We start from the raw sequence: 16,716 nt of genomic DNA, 5'->3' as shown, positions 1-16,716 counted from the left end.
CTGAGGGGAGGCCTCACTGCAGTCTACAGCTCCTCACAAGGGGAAGCACAGGGCAGGCACTGATCTCTTCCTGTTGCTGATCAACAATAGGACTTGAGGGAATGGCCTGAAGCTGTGCCAGGGGAGGTTTAAATTGGCTGTTAGGGAAAGGTTTTTCACCAAGGGTGGTCAGGCACTGCCTGTCAGAGATCAAGATGCATTTGGACAGTGTTCTCAGGCACATGGTGGGACTCTTGGGCTTGTCCTGTGCAGGGCCACGAGTTGGACTCAATGATCCTTGCAGGTCCCTTCTAACTCAGGATATTCTGTGATTCTATGATGTAATAGTTAACCTAAAGAAACAGTAATCTCTGATTTCTTCAGATACCTCAATTAATGCTAGCAGTTTTGAAGGATGTACAGGTTGTTTTAGGACTTACTGGCTTCTTTACCTTGCTTTATACATAGACAGGTGAGAAATCTAAAAATACCACATGTAAGATGGGAACATTTTCTCTGTTCTCTCTCCCTTTAACTGTTGCTTTCCTCACCTTTTTCGTGGCTCAGGCTGCAAAGCACTCGGAAGATAAAAATAGCTGTGAATACAAGATTAAAATCCCAGGGGAAAATGCCAGGAGTGACATAATGTTTAGCACCTTTAGCTTAAAATCCTCTGAAATCAGTTTTGCACAGGTGCCACTGTTTTCTCTGTGAGCATGGGCTCTACTCTCATCCACTTTGGATAACTTTTTTGTTAGAGGCTTTATCTGTCAGGAAATGCATTTTGTGAGAGGTATTTCCTGAAGATCCAAATATGTGCATCCCTTGCAGTAGGATGTATATGTAATGTCACTTTCTTCTGATGGATTTTAGTATTGCAGGATGGAAAATTGCACAAGACAGTTGCATCAGTACTGTTAAGCATTTGTCTGGCTTTGCACAAAACCTCTGACTTTTGTTGCCTAATTAGTCATGTGATATCCCTCCTACCCTCCTTGTTTTGATACTTCTTCACTTTGAAAATTAAAGGGCCTTTTGTGTTGGGCGTTCTGTTTTAGCTGTGCAAAGTCTATAACTGCACTGCACTGAAATCTAGGAAACAGCTTCTGGTCCTATACCTCCATGTGTTGGAAAACCAACATTCATCTCATGCTTTCTCCCAGCAGCTGGAAACAGTAGAAAGAGATTAACATTGTAACACACAGAAATCCATCCCAATTTATAATTGCTGTTTCCAGTTGTAACAAATTAGGCCAGTGTTTAAAGTCCATGGCATTGTGTAAGACAATGTGTTTTCTGTATTAATGCATTAAAAACAGCTAATGAGATTAGCCCAAAGAGAACATTGACATTAGTTAACTTCTCTGTCCCAGTTACATAGGTGCTGGAGATGTTGTCACAGTTTTCACTGGAACCAGAATGCATTGTAAGGACACACTAGTAATCTAATTAATACAGACTAATAAATACGGGAAATCAAGGGTGGGGAGGAAGGGAAGTGATGGAAGGATTACATCATATTTTTGTTTCTGTTGTGCCTCCCAAACATTTGTGTTTTAGGAGCTTTTCTACAGGCTCCCAGAACAGCACATGTACCTTTCCTTTTTCCTAGTGAGATATATTATGCTCTAAGGCGCTTATTGAACTTCTCACGTAGTTTTGGGACCAAATCTGGCCTGCTCTCGACCAGCTTGAAGCACAAGTGCGGGTGGCCAGTTGGCATTTGCTTGTATGTCACTGGGGTAAAACGTAGTATTATAATTGTGAGCATATGTTTATATATTTATATGCATGCTTTATGTAATTGATGGAAAAACACCCTTGCATTCACTTGGAGTACGCCTAAAATTGTTCTCAAACTTTGATTTGTAGCTAGCCATGCTCACAGGAATGAAGGTGTATTTTTTTAGTTGAATTGCACCCCACATAATGTTAGCACCACTTCAGCAGCACTTGTCCATGCTGAACCCAAAGTCGTGCCATACAGCTTATTCCACCGGCTGAGGGATTGCCAAGAGCTCATTACGCTTTTCCTGCCCCAGCTGCGCAGTGCATCTTAACACTAAACATAGCTAGGAATGACGCTGTGAAATGGGATTATGAATTGGACAAACAGAACAGACTGGTTCATACTGAGATCTAAGGTTCCTGAACTTGTATAAAGAATATGATTTGAAGTGCTCTTCATTAAATCACACAGAGTGAAAATATATACAGTTTGTATATTTATCATACCCTTTTGCTTGCCCTGGACTACATTAGACAAGTTGTCTGAAGGTCTGTCAGACAGCATGGTGAAGTTGCTGCTAGTCCCTCCTTTTCTATTTTCCTCTTTCCAAAGTCCCAAGACTTTGAGTTAACTGACTAGTCCTAAAAGTTTAATTAGAAACTAAGTCTACTAGAATAATAGTGTTTTAACAAAGAAGCTAAATAGCAATGTTTCACTGTCTTTACAGTATGGAGAAGAGTGCAGGAGTAAAATGTACCCTCCTTCAGGACCAACGTAAGTAATCTGATTCAACTTGTCTAGCAAATTGTAGAGAAGTTGTGATTTGCAAGTCTGAACAGGGTTTTTTCTTGAAACTTGTTCCTGATGCAGGTCTACAAAATGCTGGTTACAGATGGGAAGACCTATTTTGTCAACTGTTTTTTGAGAGCCTTCTTTAAATTTGATCTCTGGTGTTTGTCTCTCAGGTTCAAAGGGAATATACCCACATATGTCATAAATCTTGACTTACCTCCCAGCAAAAGGTGGGATGACTTGATGCGTGACAAAAAGACAGAGGTAAGAAATGCAGAGCTTGCTCTGAGGCTTAACAGATACAAAACTAGCACATACCCTTTTATTTTGAGAAAAGTTTTAAAAGGAATATATGTGCTAAAACTATCTGAAAGGGATAATGTTTCCAGTTGACTTTTCTAATATGATTCCAGTCTAAAATACTTGCTTGAGTAAACTTTTTGTCTGTTTAACACTTAAGCTAGCAGCATTAAGTGTAGAGACACTGGTGTTTAGGATGTAGAGGTGTAAAAACGAGGGTGCCATAAACAAGTGTGTGCAATTTCATTTATCAAATCTCCTTAGTCATGAAGTGGTGCAGAATGAAGAGGGAAGAATACACCAAAGAAACAGCCTTGGTGAACTGAAGTGAAACTGAGGCAGCATCCCTTCTCTGCACCTCCCGACTTCTCTCAAAATATTGCATGAGATGATGAAATGGCAAGGGAGAAGTTAAGAACTTACTGCCCTTTTCAGGAATGCTGGTTGTAGCACTGGTGTTTACATAGCACAAATAATTTTTTTAATATTTCAGCCTATTTCAAACTACTTAAAACAGCTGTTCTGAAGATCACCGAAAATTCAGTTCAGCACTTTTTAATTTCTCAAACAAGGCTAGGGCTTTTTGCTATATCCCTGATGACTTTGGCCTTTCCACTCTGAAAGCCAGACAAATTCTGCTTACATGCTAATATTTATTTTAAAAATATCATTTAAACCAGTGGGTGTTGGAAGCTTCAGGTTTCACCTCAAATTCTGAAGAGTTTTATCTCTTATGTACTTTGGAGTTAGATCACATGGAGTGGAACTCTTATTTGCAACACTGACATCTTGCAAATGGAAAGCATGTGATTTAATAAGAAATTTATTGAGTATTTTTGTCTTCAGTAATATCAGTGCTTAAGCAAAGAGCTTGAAATTAGCATTTTGAAAGATAGAAGAGTGCAGAGTATTAAAATCTGATCAAAGGAGAAGAAGATGAGGATGACTTTCCTGTAATTTGTTGTTTCTGGTAGAAGGACACATTGGAACTAATCTAGAAAGTTACTTGAACAAAGCTTGGAGAATTATTCTAGTGGGGAGTTGGGGGTGTTTTTCTCACCAAGAACATGACATTTAGCACTTTATCTAAGTATTTATTTTTCTCAACAGAGGATTTTATCAAAAGTCTGTCGTGGAGTTCTGTTAGTATTCTAGCAATTCTTGCACGTAAGATCTTCTATTCAATAAAAGCCCTTGCTCTTTTTAGCTGAAGACTGTGGTCCAGAATATTAAAGATATAGCAAATACCTTCTTCCCCAGTGGCAAAGTTGTTGACATAGTGGATAACAAAATAGTAAGTATTTTCAGCTTAATTTTTTTATTACTGTATGCTCTGACTACAGAATTAGAATGCTTCTAAATCTGACAATTAAGAACTTTAAAAGTTCTTAAATTACAAGTTCTTAATTCCACTTCCACAACAGAATAAAATGCTATTTTAAAGAGTCACTCTGAAATTTTACCTTCTTGTCTGCTCTGAATTACTCTGAAACCATCAAACAAAAAATGCACATCTCTTCCCTCTTCCTCCTCTAATTTTTCCTAAGATCTTTTTAAGTTTGGATTAATAACACTAGACAAATATGCTACAGACTTAGTTACTGTAGAAAAACACTTGACTGAATTTTTTTACCATGTTCCACTTCTTTTAAACAGTAGAGTAAAATAAGGTTTTGAAAACTATAATAAATGTCTGATTACAGGGACAGCTTTGACCAGGCCTCACCTTAAAAATCAGTTTGATTCTGGTTAAAGTAAGCTTTGGCATGGAACAGGGAAAAGCAGTGTAGGGTTAGAGACAGCAAAAGGTGAGATCTTTCCCCCATTTTTGGTTACAGCATATCCCTGTGTGCCTGAGTGGGGTTGGCAGCTTTTACAGGTTGCCATCCCAATGTGTGAAGGTCAGGGTTGCCCATAAATACTGACACTGAGCGCCACTGCAGTTGAGCTTTTAATATATACGAGTCCTACTTCACTCTGTTCCATCTGTTCCTGCTAAGAGAGACTGTGCTCATGTCCATTGCTCACGTCAGCGTTTTGATGAGTGAGAGTTTTCTTTCCTTAAGTATGTACTTGTCTTCCAAGGACTCTGCAAACAACCTCATGTTCTACAGACTGCAGAGAAATTAAACACTCAGTAGTTGTGAGAAAAATGTGCCTGTTGAGGAGACGTTTGTTATAAGTAACAAAATAGTGTTAATTTAAACATGTATCATACAAAACTTTTCCTTTCAGGCTCATCTGACTGCCACGCTTCCTTATCCTTTCAATGAAGAACTCCAAGGGATTGCAAATTCATCTGGGATTCCTTTGGGTAACAGTTTCCAACACTGTATTAACATAGTGGAAAGCTAGGAATACAGATTCATTTAAAATTAGTGTGTTTACCAATCTGCACTTAGTTTTAATCATCTGTGACTTTAACTAATCATTAATTAAGTAGTTAAAGCAATAAATTACATCTCACACTAAACAACAACAGTGTTTTAGAGGAGAATGCAATAAATCACCTAAGCCTTTTATCAGGCTGGGACTTGTCTGTAGAGCTGTAAGTTCTCACTCCTAGGTTTTAGGAACTGGAGGAAGTCTCAGCTCCTGTGCACCAAAATTTGAGGGAATCCTTTATTCACATTGGTTTTGCACTCAGCTGTGTGTCTGCTGTTGACATATAAAGAAGTCAAGGCTCAGTTTCCTGCTGTGCTGTCTTTCCCTTGTGGTCCTTGCCGTGTCCTTCTGCCTTCCCTCTGTACCTCCTGCAGAAGAATGCCATTCCAGGTGAGGAGTAGGCACCGAGTTCCTCCAGAACTGAGACAGAGAAGGACCATTGCCTGTTAGCACTGCTTCCCTCATACAGAAGCAGTACACCTGCTGCTGGCCAGCAGCTCTTATGTGGCATTAGTGGTACATATAGCAGCTTTCTTCTTTAAAGTGAATTTTATAGCTTGTTTTGAAGTTTCCAGAGGAGGAAGTAGCAATGACTGTCAGCTTTGTGCATGGTAAGGCAGAAGGTCAAGGGATTCTGATCCTTCTATTTGCCTTTCAGGAAGCTCTTGATTTTGCTGAATCAGTCATTTTAAAGATCAAAGGAGATTTAAATTTAAATTTTTAACAGAAATATTACAGAATACTGAACTTTGCAGTATGCTTTTTTCTAACCATTTTTTTTTCTGTTCCTGGCAAGTTTCAATTTAACTTCGTTTCTTTTTTTTTTTCTAGGGGAAATCGTTATTTTTAACATTTTTTATGAAATTTTTACTGTATGTACATCAATAGTGGCAGAAGATAAAACAGGTAATGCAATCCAAAATACTGGTAACAGTTTCCTTTTATGTAGAAGAGGGTCTGCCTCAATTATGCAAATACACTCCTCCTCAACTGCAGGCAAGAAGATCTAGTAAAGAGAGTAAAAGGTAATAATAATACCTAAGGACTGATAATAAGAGGTATTTCTTGAGAAAGGGAATAAGAGTTCACAAGTCTCTTAGGTTTAAAAGGACAAAAAAAGGACAAAATTACTTTCAAAGATGGTTTGGGTTTGGTTTTGTTGGATGATGGGTTTTTTGTGATTGGTTGGTTGGGGGTTTTTTAATAGGTCATATTCCTTTTTCTAGGGAAAAGAAACACCAGCTACACATCTGGAACTTTCTCAGTGCCATGCAGGATTTTGTATCTAGTTTCTAGATATTGCATGTGTATGGTGGTAGAGAAAATGGACAGTCTCTTCTAAGAAAAGAGACTCTTTCATTCTCCTACTTAGTTCTGCAGCCCTTGTCTATACCTGTTCCAGCTTAGGAATTTTCTAAAGGATTCTCAGAGGGCATCCAAATGTCTCACTTGTAGAGGAAGCTCAAGGTGTTGCCATTGCATTAAGATAATATGGAAAGGTTTGAATCTGAGTTGGACAGCAGTTTGCAAGATTACTTGTTTTCAGTTATGGCAAAACACTTCTCTGACCAAAAAAACCCCATCATTGTATTGTGGTTATGAAAAGGGCAAGTAGAGAATGCTATTTTCCTTGCTTACTTTCCCAGGTATTTGCCTGCTTACTCCTTTCTTGGGTTTCTAAGCTGAAATTTGTCTATTTCTTTAGAAAACTGTATTTATTTATCTATTTATTTATTGTTGTATAGGGAAACTGTACCATGCCAGGAACTTGGATTTTGGACTGTTCCTAGGGTAAGTACTTAAACTTCTGACTTTTTTTTTTAAACCCAAAGGAAAACCGAGCTGAACTTGAAATAGCTACATGCATTCTTTGAGTCTAAGTGATGAACTGGATGTTGCTATGACTGTGACAAGTAATTCTCCATTGGGTGTTGTGAAAAAAGTCTAAAATGAAAAGATCGGGATGTTCTGCTGATCTTATGTCAAACTGCCCCAAGTGCATCAAGAACAGTTGTGTTTTGTGTTACTTAACCTTTTTTTCTCAGCTCCAGTTCAAACTGTCTCAAACCAAAGAATGGCCCATGTAACCTGATCTCTGAGGCACAATAGATGTTGTTCTTTACATGATGGGATGAAGCATCAATTTTAATGTATGCACTGAAATGGGGTTTGGATTGGGGCTTGGCATTTTTAAGGTGGTTTTTTTTTTCCTTCCCCCTCTCCTCCCCCTGTTACTGTACTGTGCTCCACTGCCACTTCGCATCATTCATCATTTCCATACAAACTCTGTAGTTTGTTGCCCAGCACTCATTAGTTCTCCTTTCATACCCCATGATCAGGTAGTTCAGCGTTTGCTTTTATTACCCCAGTATATTTTGTAACATCACTCATCCAGATGATGCTCAATGCACAATTGGAATTTAAATGTTCATCTTTATTAAAATTCTTACCTGCCTATCAAAAACTCATGTGTTGTCAACTGTGACTCCACCTGTCCCTTGGTTTGGCTTGTGTTGGACTTCTCTCACTTGTCAGAAATAGTGTGAATATGCTTCCTGAAAACTAAGGAAACTTTAAAGCTGCTCCCAGAATCTGGATTATTTCCAGAGAGTTTAACGGTCTGCTAAGTGCTCTTTATCAACATCTTGCCTACAAACTGGTCTGGCTTATTTTGCAAACTAGAGCTGATACTTTCCTTCACGTAGAGCAAATCCAGTAGTACATGGTTTCTCTTCTGCCTTTGAAAAATAAGAATTTGAGGTTTGGCATCAGAGGCAGTACCTGTAGCTCCCTTTGCTAGCAGGTAGAGAACAAAGTTATGTGTTCAAAACAAACCAGCTGTTATGGTGGTGCTGTTTAATTCTGAGCGATATATATGCTCTTGGTTCAAACAAAACTTAGTTCTTTTCACTGCCTGCCTGTGCATATAGACTTCCTAGTTGTTCCTTGCTGGTGCTGCTCAGGTAACTAGGGAGCAGTGATGTTGGCAGACACGAGTAAGATCAGAGGACAGGCATCACACACAGGATGTCTGCATGCTGTGAAGGGAAGCTTTAAAAACAGCTGAGAGAGGGAAGTTTCAAGTGCTGTACTGTCTCCTGCAGGTGGGATGTTAAAAATAATTCCTGGACGTTAACCCGGGAACTGAAGCCTTTGGTGGTACTCTTGGACTTTCAGAGAAACAACAAAACAGTGTTCAAGTCCACAAATTTTGCAGGATACATAGGCATGGTGTCTGGAGTCAAACCAGTAAGTATGGGGATGGAGCTTTGTCAATTTGTTACAAATGCTTCAGACTTTCCTTTACAATTTAAATTTTTCTGCTTTCATGCTCTGCCTTGGGATGTTTTTTAATAAATTATCTCAATTGTTCTGGTGCACAGCATAGCTACTTGAAGACAGATAAAAGAAAACAGTGCTGCACCCTTCCTTGTGAAAGGAGATTGCCTAAATGAAATGCTTCTGTTTGGACAGTTCTTAAAAACAGCATTGAATTTCAAATATAAACAGGAGTGAATACAAAGTGCTGAAGTGGTTAGAGTTTCTTGCTGGCTAATAGCTATTGCTGTGATCCGAGGGGTGAAACAGCACACTTGTGCTATTTAATTCTTTCTCCAATCTGTCTTGGAAAAGGCAGTCCTACATTTTAAGACTTTTTTGTTGGGTTTTTATTTAATAGGCAGCTGAAATCTGGGGTTTATATACATCTTAATAACCATCAGTACAGAACTATATCAGGGTGTCCAGCTTACCACAACTTCTCCTTTTTTACATGCTCTATCTTCTGTTATAGGTAGTCTTTCTTGTAGAGCATTTCTGGCATAAATCCCTGCATTGTATCCATTTATTTTTGTCTTCTGCTCAAATACATTGGGAAGATTCCATTCTAAAAAATAGTCAGTGTAGCTGAATGCAGTTTTTGTCTGAAACATTTGTTGGAGAAGGCTGAGATTTGAGTTTGAATTCCGTGTTCCAAGTAACATGGACTGTGTGCTGCTGCATGCCCATGCAAATAGCAGTAACGTATCAGGGTGTACTTAACATTGGGACTTAAAAATATGCCTTCAAACTGGAATAGTACTCAGAGGTCTGAGAAGAAGGTGACATACAGCAGGGAAAGGAAAACTGCTCATTCCGTGGAAAAAATGGCCACAGGCTTGACTTGCTTAGCTTAAAAGCATGCCTTGCTGATTGCTCTGCCAGGTCAGAAAATTCATTTCTACTTACTCAAGCCGTGATAAGTTAGGTTCTTCTCTACATGAGCTTGATCTTGCAGTCTGTTACTTAAAGGGAAGAGTCTTAACAAACAAGAAGCTCAGTTGACATCTAAATTGCAATGCTGCCTCCTGTTTACTACTGGTACTCGTGGGCTGGCAATGGCTGAAGGTTGGCTTGTTTAATGCTTTTCAGAACTTGTTCACTCTGACAATGAATGAGCGTTTCAGTCTTGATGGTGGTTATGTGGGTAAGTAATGCTCATTTCTTTCATTATTTCTGCACAAATACCAGGGGACATACCAGTTACCTCAATAAACAGGCGCACAAATGGTGAAAAGATTGCAGATGGGTAAGATAAACACAGCTCATTTTAAAACCAGCTGTGAAAGTTAGAATAGCATGAGTGAACCATCTGAAAACAAATTATTGTAACAGTGATATTTTGCAGGAATCTTCGAATGGTTTCTTGGTAGAAGAGATGGTATGTGGATGGGCTTTCTTACAAGAACAGTATTAGAGAATGCTACAAGGTATTCCCTCTCCCTCTAAATATTATGCTCCTTTAATCTGCTTTGCTTTCAACTAGCATGAATACTGTAGATGTATGCTTAATATCCAGTGACACAGATACCTTCCTAGTGACCTTAACATTAAATAGGTCTGGTCTGGAGCAGGAGGCAAGGCATCACACATGATTCTTCAAATATTTTTCTCAGATTTCTTTTTTCCTGATGAGCCTGTTGGTATCTAAATGTGTAAGCATTACATCAAAGCACATCCAGCAGGTACTAGTACATCATACGAAGTAAGCAGAAACAAAGCTGTTATGCAATAAATGAATTCAGTGGACTATGACACAGTATGTCATCATTTTGTTCATGTTTTAAGTGTGGAAAAAGTGCAAAGAGCACCTCTAAACAATCACACTTCAAGTACAAAATGAGAAGAGAAGCTTTGCTTAAATGTGTTCCTCTATGGTGATCCTGTCTTCTCATATGTGCATGAAAGGGGAAGAAAGGCTTAACTATCCAAACTTTCCCTGGGTCTGTGAAACTTGCTCTTCAGTACTTGAACCATTTATAGCATTTAATAGTCCAACACTATCTTACCCACAGTTACCAAGATGCAAAAGACAGACTGGCAAAAACAAGACTGCTGGCTCCAGCTTACTTTATTCTGGGAGGAAAAAATTCTGGAGAAGGGTGTGTGATAACTCGATCCAGGACAGCTGCTCTGGATATCTGGGAGTGAGTATGCTTGACCTGACACCTGACTCAGTCTTCAGAAGAGGACAGGTTCTACCAATAATTGCATGCTCTGTTCCTTGTGACTTTGTTGTACAAGAGCTCACTTCTTTACCGTCATTGAAAAACACTACAGCAAACCTAAAAAAAAAAATCCATCTGTATTTATTATATACTGTATATGTGTACTTAGTATATACTTAGAGAAGCAAAACACAAACTTAGACCTCTTTTCCAGCCTTGATATCAAGAAGGGCACGTGGTACGTGTTAGAAACAAACTACGATCGCTGGAAGCCTCCACTGGTACTGGATAATCGTAGAGGACCTGCAATGAAATGCCTGAACCAGACAACACAAGAGGTAAACATCCTCCTAATACCTCATATCCTGCTGGTTTGAAACTCCCAAGTTACAGTACTGACCTGACACAGCCAGGAGCATTCAGGTTATTTTCAAGCGCAGTTATAATGACAGAAGTGGCTGATGATTTTGTGATACCTTGTCTCTGCTTCTGGGTTATAAAAAGCTGGCTCTTTACATGAGGGAGGTTTGTGGGGTTTTTGTTTGTTCTTTTGTTGATTTGTTTGGGGTTTTTTGGGGTATTGTTTTGTTTTTTGGTTTGGGTTGTGGTGGTGGTTTTAGGGGGGATTCTTTTTCATTTAGTTTGTTGGGTTTTTCGTTTGGTTGGTTTGTTTTGGGCTTTCTTTTCATCTGAGTGGGTTTCCTGAAAGTATTTTCAGCAGCTGCATATGCAGGAGGATACACCTAGAGATACTTTGAGAAAGACTTGTGGTGCTTCCAGGGCAGTTTCACACCAGTGAAATTCAAACACACAGTCTCAGGCAGCGAACACACTTAAGAGTGCCATGCTCTAGTGAGATCTGGTCTGCTCAAATTTTTGCGGCCCACATTCTTCTGATATCAAGGTGTTATGGGTCTTGTGCTCTTAAAGCAGTATCTTGTTATTTAATTGAGGTATAAAGAAGTTAGTTCTCAGCATTTACATATACAGGTTAATGTCCTTTAACATCATTGTATTATTTTCTTTCAGAATCTCTCCCTACCAGCAATTTATGATGTTCTCTCCACAAAGCCTGTCCTCAATAAGGTAATTCTTCTATTTTTGCAGGACGTTTAGGGTGGGGGGCAGAGCACTGAGTACGTCTGAGGAGGAGGCTTCAGTGGTATATTCAGGGGTTTTTTAGGTGGAAACATGAGTGTAAAAACAAACCAAATTTCATGTTACTTTGTAACAGCAAAATGTAATGCTGGAATAGCTATTTTCCAAAGGCCCTACAGCTTTAAAAGTCTGAGTAGCCTGAGCCCTTTCCTCATAGCCGACCCTTGTTTGAGGCCGCAGCCGCGCTGCAGACATCTTGAGGACCCTTCTAACAAGAATTAATGTGTGATCTATGCCTTTGTAATTCACATAAAACAAGTCAATACACCTCATGATTTAGGCATACTACAGGCACATTATTCTTGCAACACAAGAGGTTTTAGTCTGAACTTTAAGTTTTGGTATTTAGGGAAAAAAAGTGAAGGAAGGAGTGTGAAGAGTTTTTGAATGATGAAGTTTAGTTCCTGTGTTAAGTGGAGGCAACATTCTTGACTGAGGACACAGTTCATACTCACATGTTGTTGACTAAAGAAGGAAAATGCTCATTTTAGTAGAACTGTTCAGCTGTATCAGAGAGAGTTTTTCACTAATTCCTGTAATGTGACTTATCTTCTTTTTTTCTTCTCCCCCCCGGCCTGTTAGCTGACTGTGTGCACAACGCTGATGGAGGTGTATAATGGCCATACAGAGACTTACCTGCGGGAATGCCCAGATCCCTGCAGTCCTTGGTAGCCCTGTACCTCTCCTGTGTTGGAAGCTGCTTGTCCAGATTGGCTGTCCTCCACAAAAAATGCTTCTGGAAAGAGATTACTCAGTCTAACTCCTTTCTTCAGAAATCTAATGGCTATATAGAAATGGCAAAGTGCTTCTAACAATGAAGGACCCTATCTCACAGCAGACTTCCTTGCTTTGTAACCAGCAGTTCTGCTGACAAGAAATGTGTCCTCATGAGTGTCTGGTGTGATTTCAGCCATTTCTGCCAAATGAGTTCAGCAGTTAGTTCTAGATCTCTTCAGTCTTGGCAGTATTCTTGGTTTGTTCTTGGTTATGGGTTTGTTAATTTTTGGTTTTTTGGTTTGGTTTATTTAGATTAAAATCCTTCTAAAGAACACAAATTATAATGGCACCTACCAAGTATCAAAAAGAATTGGATATAAGAAGACCATCTGGGACAATACAATTATGTTATCCGTTCATAAGCACTTAAGATTAATTGCTGTTGTTCTGGTATAATATGAGGATATGTCTGATATGCCCTTTTATAAAATAACCTACCAAGTGTCATATTTAGTCACAGAAGCAAGGTCTTGGGGAAATATCGAAAAGAAGATCTGAGCCAAGAATGTCTTGCCACTGATTTATAGCTCTTTTGCTGAAGCTCTTTCTTGGCCTGTTAACAAATTACCTGTTTTTTAATACAGGTTTTTCTGTTGCCTCAAAAAAATACAATAAAGAAAAACTGCTTTCTGTGACCAAAGTACACACATACTCATTTCATACTTCAGTGTAAGACATCATGTATGATAGATACCACACAGCATAAACTACTTTCATTTCTAAATAGACTGATTTTAACAGCACCTGAAAAAGTGATTTCCTCCGATTTTTTAAACTGGTAGTTAAAGCTATTGTCATAATAGGGTAGTTGGGTTGTTTTGGGAGGATTTTGGTTGGTTGGTTTTTTTGAAAGTGGGGAAAGGAAGTCAAGTCAGATTACACCATTGTCTGGAATTCAAGTTAAGAAAGAAAGGCCCTTTAGAGAGAAGTAGTAGCAGCCTAATATCCTAGGAAGCAGATAATATAGGAGGCAGTAGTTTCATCTGTGCCACTGGCTGCATTGCTGGGAGTAGCTTACAGTTCCAGCTCTTGTGTTTTCTGACACACAAAGAGAAGACACTAGAGAGTGAGCTTAGGGGCTGGTATTTATAGTGGTTCCCTTGTAATCTTTTCTTAACCTCCCTAGGAAAGAAGTGCTATTCATATTCCCATTATGCCAGGAATTCAAAGTTGGCAGTAGTGTAAGGGAAGTGTTGGTCTCTCTTTGGTGTCTGCAGAGACACTATTGCCAAGGCCATTCCAATTAAAACCCGCCTGTTCATGGCATCCAGTCACAGTGGGACTCTTGATAGCCAGGACATGCAGAACAGCATTAGTGTAATGCACAAGTTGAGAACACAGTATACTGCAGCTTCCTGTTCCAAACACTTAAGGATACTAAAAGATTTTTTTCCCCCATAATTAGAAATTTAACACTAAGAAGTCTACAGAAGGGGAATCAAGTGATTGCCCAAAATAATTTCTTCAGGGAAGTGGTGGATTCCCTAACACTGGACACTTAGCTGCACAGTGTGCTGGGCCTTCTTGTCTAGATTGGGCTTTTGCCAAAAAGATTGGACCAGATGATCCTTGAGATTCCTTTCAGCTCAGTGTTTTATGGTTAAAAGATAACCTTTAATCATCCCTTGTTTCAGTAGCCAGGTTACCATTTTACTGCAAACTTGTTTTTTATTAGGGGCTCTCCTCCCAACAGCCTTGGAAGAAGTGGGAACAACAGGAATGCTGTTTACCAAATAACTTTAGCAGCTGATGAAGAAACACAGCTTCTGGTTTCAGGAAAATGACACACTGATATTCTAGGCCTTAGAACAATGCCTGTAGTAGCACAGCAAGAACCAACTCAGGGGAGATACAACACTGACAAACTGAGAGCACACAGAAATCAACATCCCACTATGTAAACTGATGTTAAACAAGGGCCAGTCTAGTACATCTAATTTCTTTTTTACCTGAAGTATGCAAGCAGAAGTATGTTAGCATGATGGTACTACCAGGGTCCATTTTTAATCTCAGCTATGAATACTGAACCTAGGTAAATCAAATATAGCAACACAATTTAAATTAGTGAAAAAGCATGTGTGAAATTCAGCTCCTGGGCCATTTGATTCATAGAAGACAGTTAAACAAAGTCAGATGTTGCAGTCTGTACTGTGAAGAGCCCATCATATATTTCTGAGTGCACACCTCAGCCTGGAAGGGGGTTGTTCGGATTTATGTGGAATGAAGTTGTGTAACAGCCATAATCAAATTACCTTGTAATTTAAAAATAAGTTTACTTGCTTAGTTAGCCTCATCCCACTTTAGCATATGTAGAACAAGGCAGTGTAGACTATTTACAGTTATTAAGTAATGAGCTTTTGGTATGTCCCTTGTGCAAGACAGTCCACATTTCCACACTTGAAATTGCTTTACAATTGCAAAAGGACAGCTAAATTCCATGGATGTCTGTCCAGAGCCTGAATGCCTATGCTGTTGTTTACTAAAATAAACAAAGTTATTTAAAAACAAAACCCTCAAGAACTATGTCTGATTTTGTCTGCCTTAATATACAAAAAGTGATGAATGTGATTATTTGTTAATTTAACCTTCATCTGTCAAGTCTGAAAGTTTTCTCAAGCTGGACAAAAAGTCTAATTTGCTTTTGTTACAGATAGACATATCTATTTTTAATGTCAGTTTACTGCCTTCCCCCTGCTGCTGCTGCTCTGTGCACAGTGATGGAAGCTAAGACCATTTCACTGAAGAAATGTTTGCAGCTACTTTCAATGTTGGAATTTCATTTAGCTGCCTTTTTTTTACATAGAAAGACAAAATTAGTGACAATGGGTGTATTTTTTCATATTAATTTGCTGTACACATAGTTCAGATACCTCACAAACACCAAGGGGGTGGTCTGATTACCTTTTCTTAGGTTTGTTTTTTTCCCAGGTCAAGTAACCATATATATTTTTCTGTTCAAGTTTACGTAAGAGATTTATGCAGCTTTCCTAATTCTGTTGTGGAAAAGAATCAAATTTTTGCAAAAAAAAGAAGTCAATATGTATGCAACAAGAAAAACATACTTACTTTTTGAATGTTACTGCATAGCCTAGTTCTAGGAAAAACAGCCTCAGAGTTAGCTTCTAGCAGATTTACTGTTTATGTAAATACAAAGAGTTAATCCAGTTTACTGTAAACTAGATTAAATAAAGGGTTACAAAAGAGACCAAGCTGTTTGGGTGATGGCTTTTAAATGCAAAAGAGAAGTCAGTTTGCCAAGAAAATTTTTCACCTTTATGGTTTCAGGAACCCATGTAGTGAAGCCCCATACTATTTCAGAGGAAGAAAGAATGTCATCTCCCATGTTAAAAAGCAAAATTTTGGCAGCTAATGAGGACAGGAGAATCGAGGAATTTGAATCCTATCAAAATCAAGCAGTAGTTCAGGTCACACATGCAAGTGAGTTTGCATTAGAGCCAATTACAAGTCAAGGCATTGCTTTGAAGCAGGACTCCAGAGCAGAGCCCATAGATGTCCTGGCAAGTACCTGCAAGGATAGCAGCAAGAGTAAATAAGAGATTTTCACTGGAGTGAGCAGGCATGATGGAGAAGGGATGGAAAAGGAGCAGGTGAGAGCTTCAGGCAGGCTCCACAATCAACAATGAAATACTCCCTCCTCCCAGCACAAACGTGTCCCGCTTCCACACAGCCAGCTCTTTGGACTACAGGTGCAAGGAGAAAGAAATGCAAAAAAAAAGCTTGGATTTCACCTCAGTGGCTGCCAACAGCAGGCAAATGACCTGCTTATGGCATGGATCATCAGATGGACTCTTCTGCTTTTGGAGGACCAGAATTGTTGGTGGGAAGGGCACACCCACGCTCTCCGAGCAGTAAAGCCTCTCATCCTTTGGACCAGAAGAACAAGATGAGCCAGGAGTAATGCTCAGTCAAAGCAGTGGCACAAGCCACAGTTTGCCTTGGGAAGACTCCGGATATTTATGCATTTTGTAAGAAGCTGCCTTTGACTGTTAAGAGAGTCTGGCACCAGAACATACTAGTTGGCCAAAGACTGTGATCAAGAACCAAGCAGACCATGCAGTTGTTCCCCTGAGCTCTGCGTACCAGTTTTTC

At 39.2% G+C, this 16,716-nt stretch overlaps 1 protein-coding gene across 2 annotated transcripts; it reads left to right on the top strand.

Annotated features, from left to right (window-relative positions):
- Nucleotides 1–1,348: 1,348 nt before the first annotated feature.
- Nucleotides 1,349–15,116, top strand: ASAH1 (N-acylsphingosine amidohydrolase 1). 2 transcript variants are annotated; one of them, XM_017744543.1, is made up of 14 exons: nucleotides 1,349–1,405; nucleotides 2,436–2,482; nucleotides 2,674–2,764; nucleotides 4,008–4,094; nucleotides 5,036–5,114; nucleotides 6,017–6,091; nucleotides 6,931–6,976; nucleotides 8,290–8,434; nucleotides 9,596–9,650; nucleotides 9,852–9,933; nucleotides 10,519–10,650; nucleotides 10,886–11,009; nucleotides 11,701–11,757; nucleotides 12,412–15,116. In XM_017744543.1, exons 1-14 carry the CDS (start codon nucleotides 1,370–1,372, stop codon nucleotides 12,499–12,501), a joined length of 1,146 nt encoding a protein of 381 aa, XP_017600032.1. In that variant the 5' UTR covers nucleotides 1,349–1,369; the 3' UTR covers nucleotides 12,502–15,116. The 2 variants fall into 2 exon arrangements, with proteins under 2 accessions (XP_017600032.1, XP_017600031.1); XM_017744542.1 differs by lacking the exon at nucleotides 1,349–1,405 and adding an exon at nucleotides 2,064–2,123.
- The last annotated feature ends 1,600 nt before the right edge of the window (nucleotides 15,117–16,716 follow it).

This window comes from Corvus brachyrhynchos, unplaced genomic scaffold (genome assembly GCF_000691975.1).
Source record: "Corvus brachyrhynchos isolate BGI_N302 unplaced genomic scaffold, ASM69197v1 scaffold17, whole genome shotgun sequence".
Lineage (NCBI taxonomy): Eukaryota > Metazoa > Chordata > Aves > Passeriformes > Corvidae > Corvus > Corvus brachyrhynchos.
Note: the sequence above shows the minus strand (reverse complement) of the source record. Positions and strands in the feature narration are given on the sequence as shown.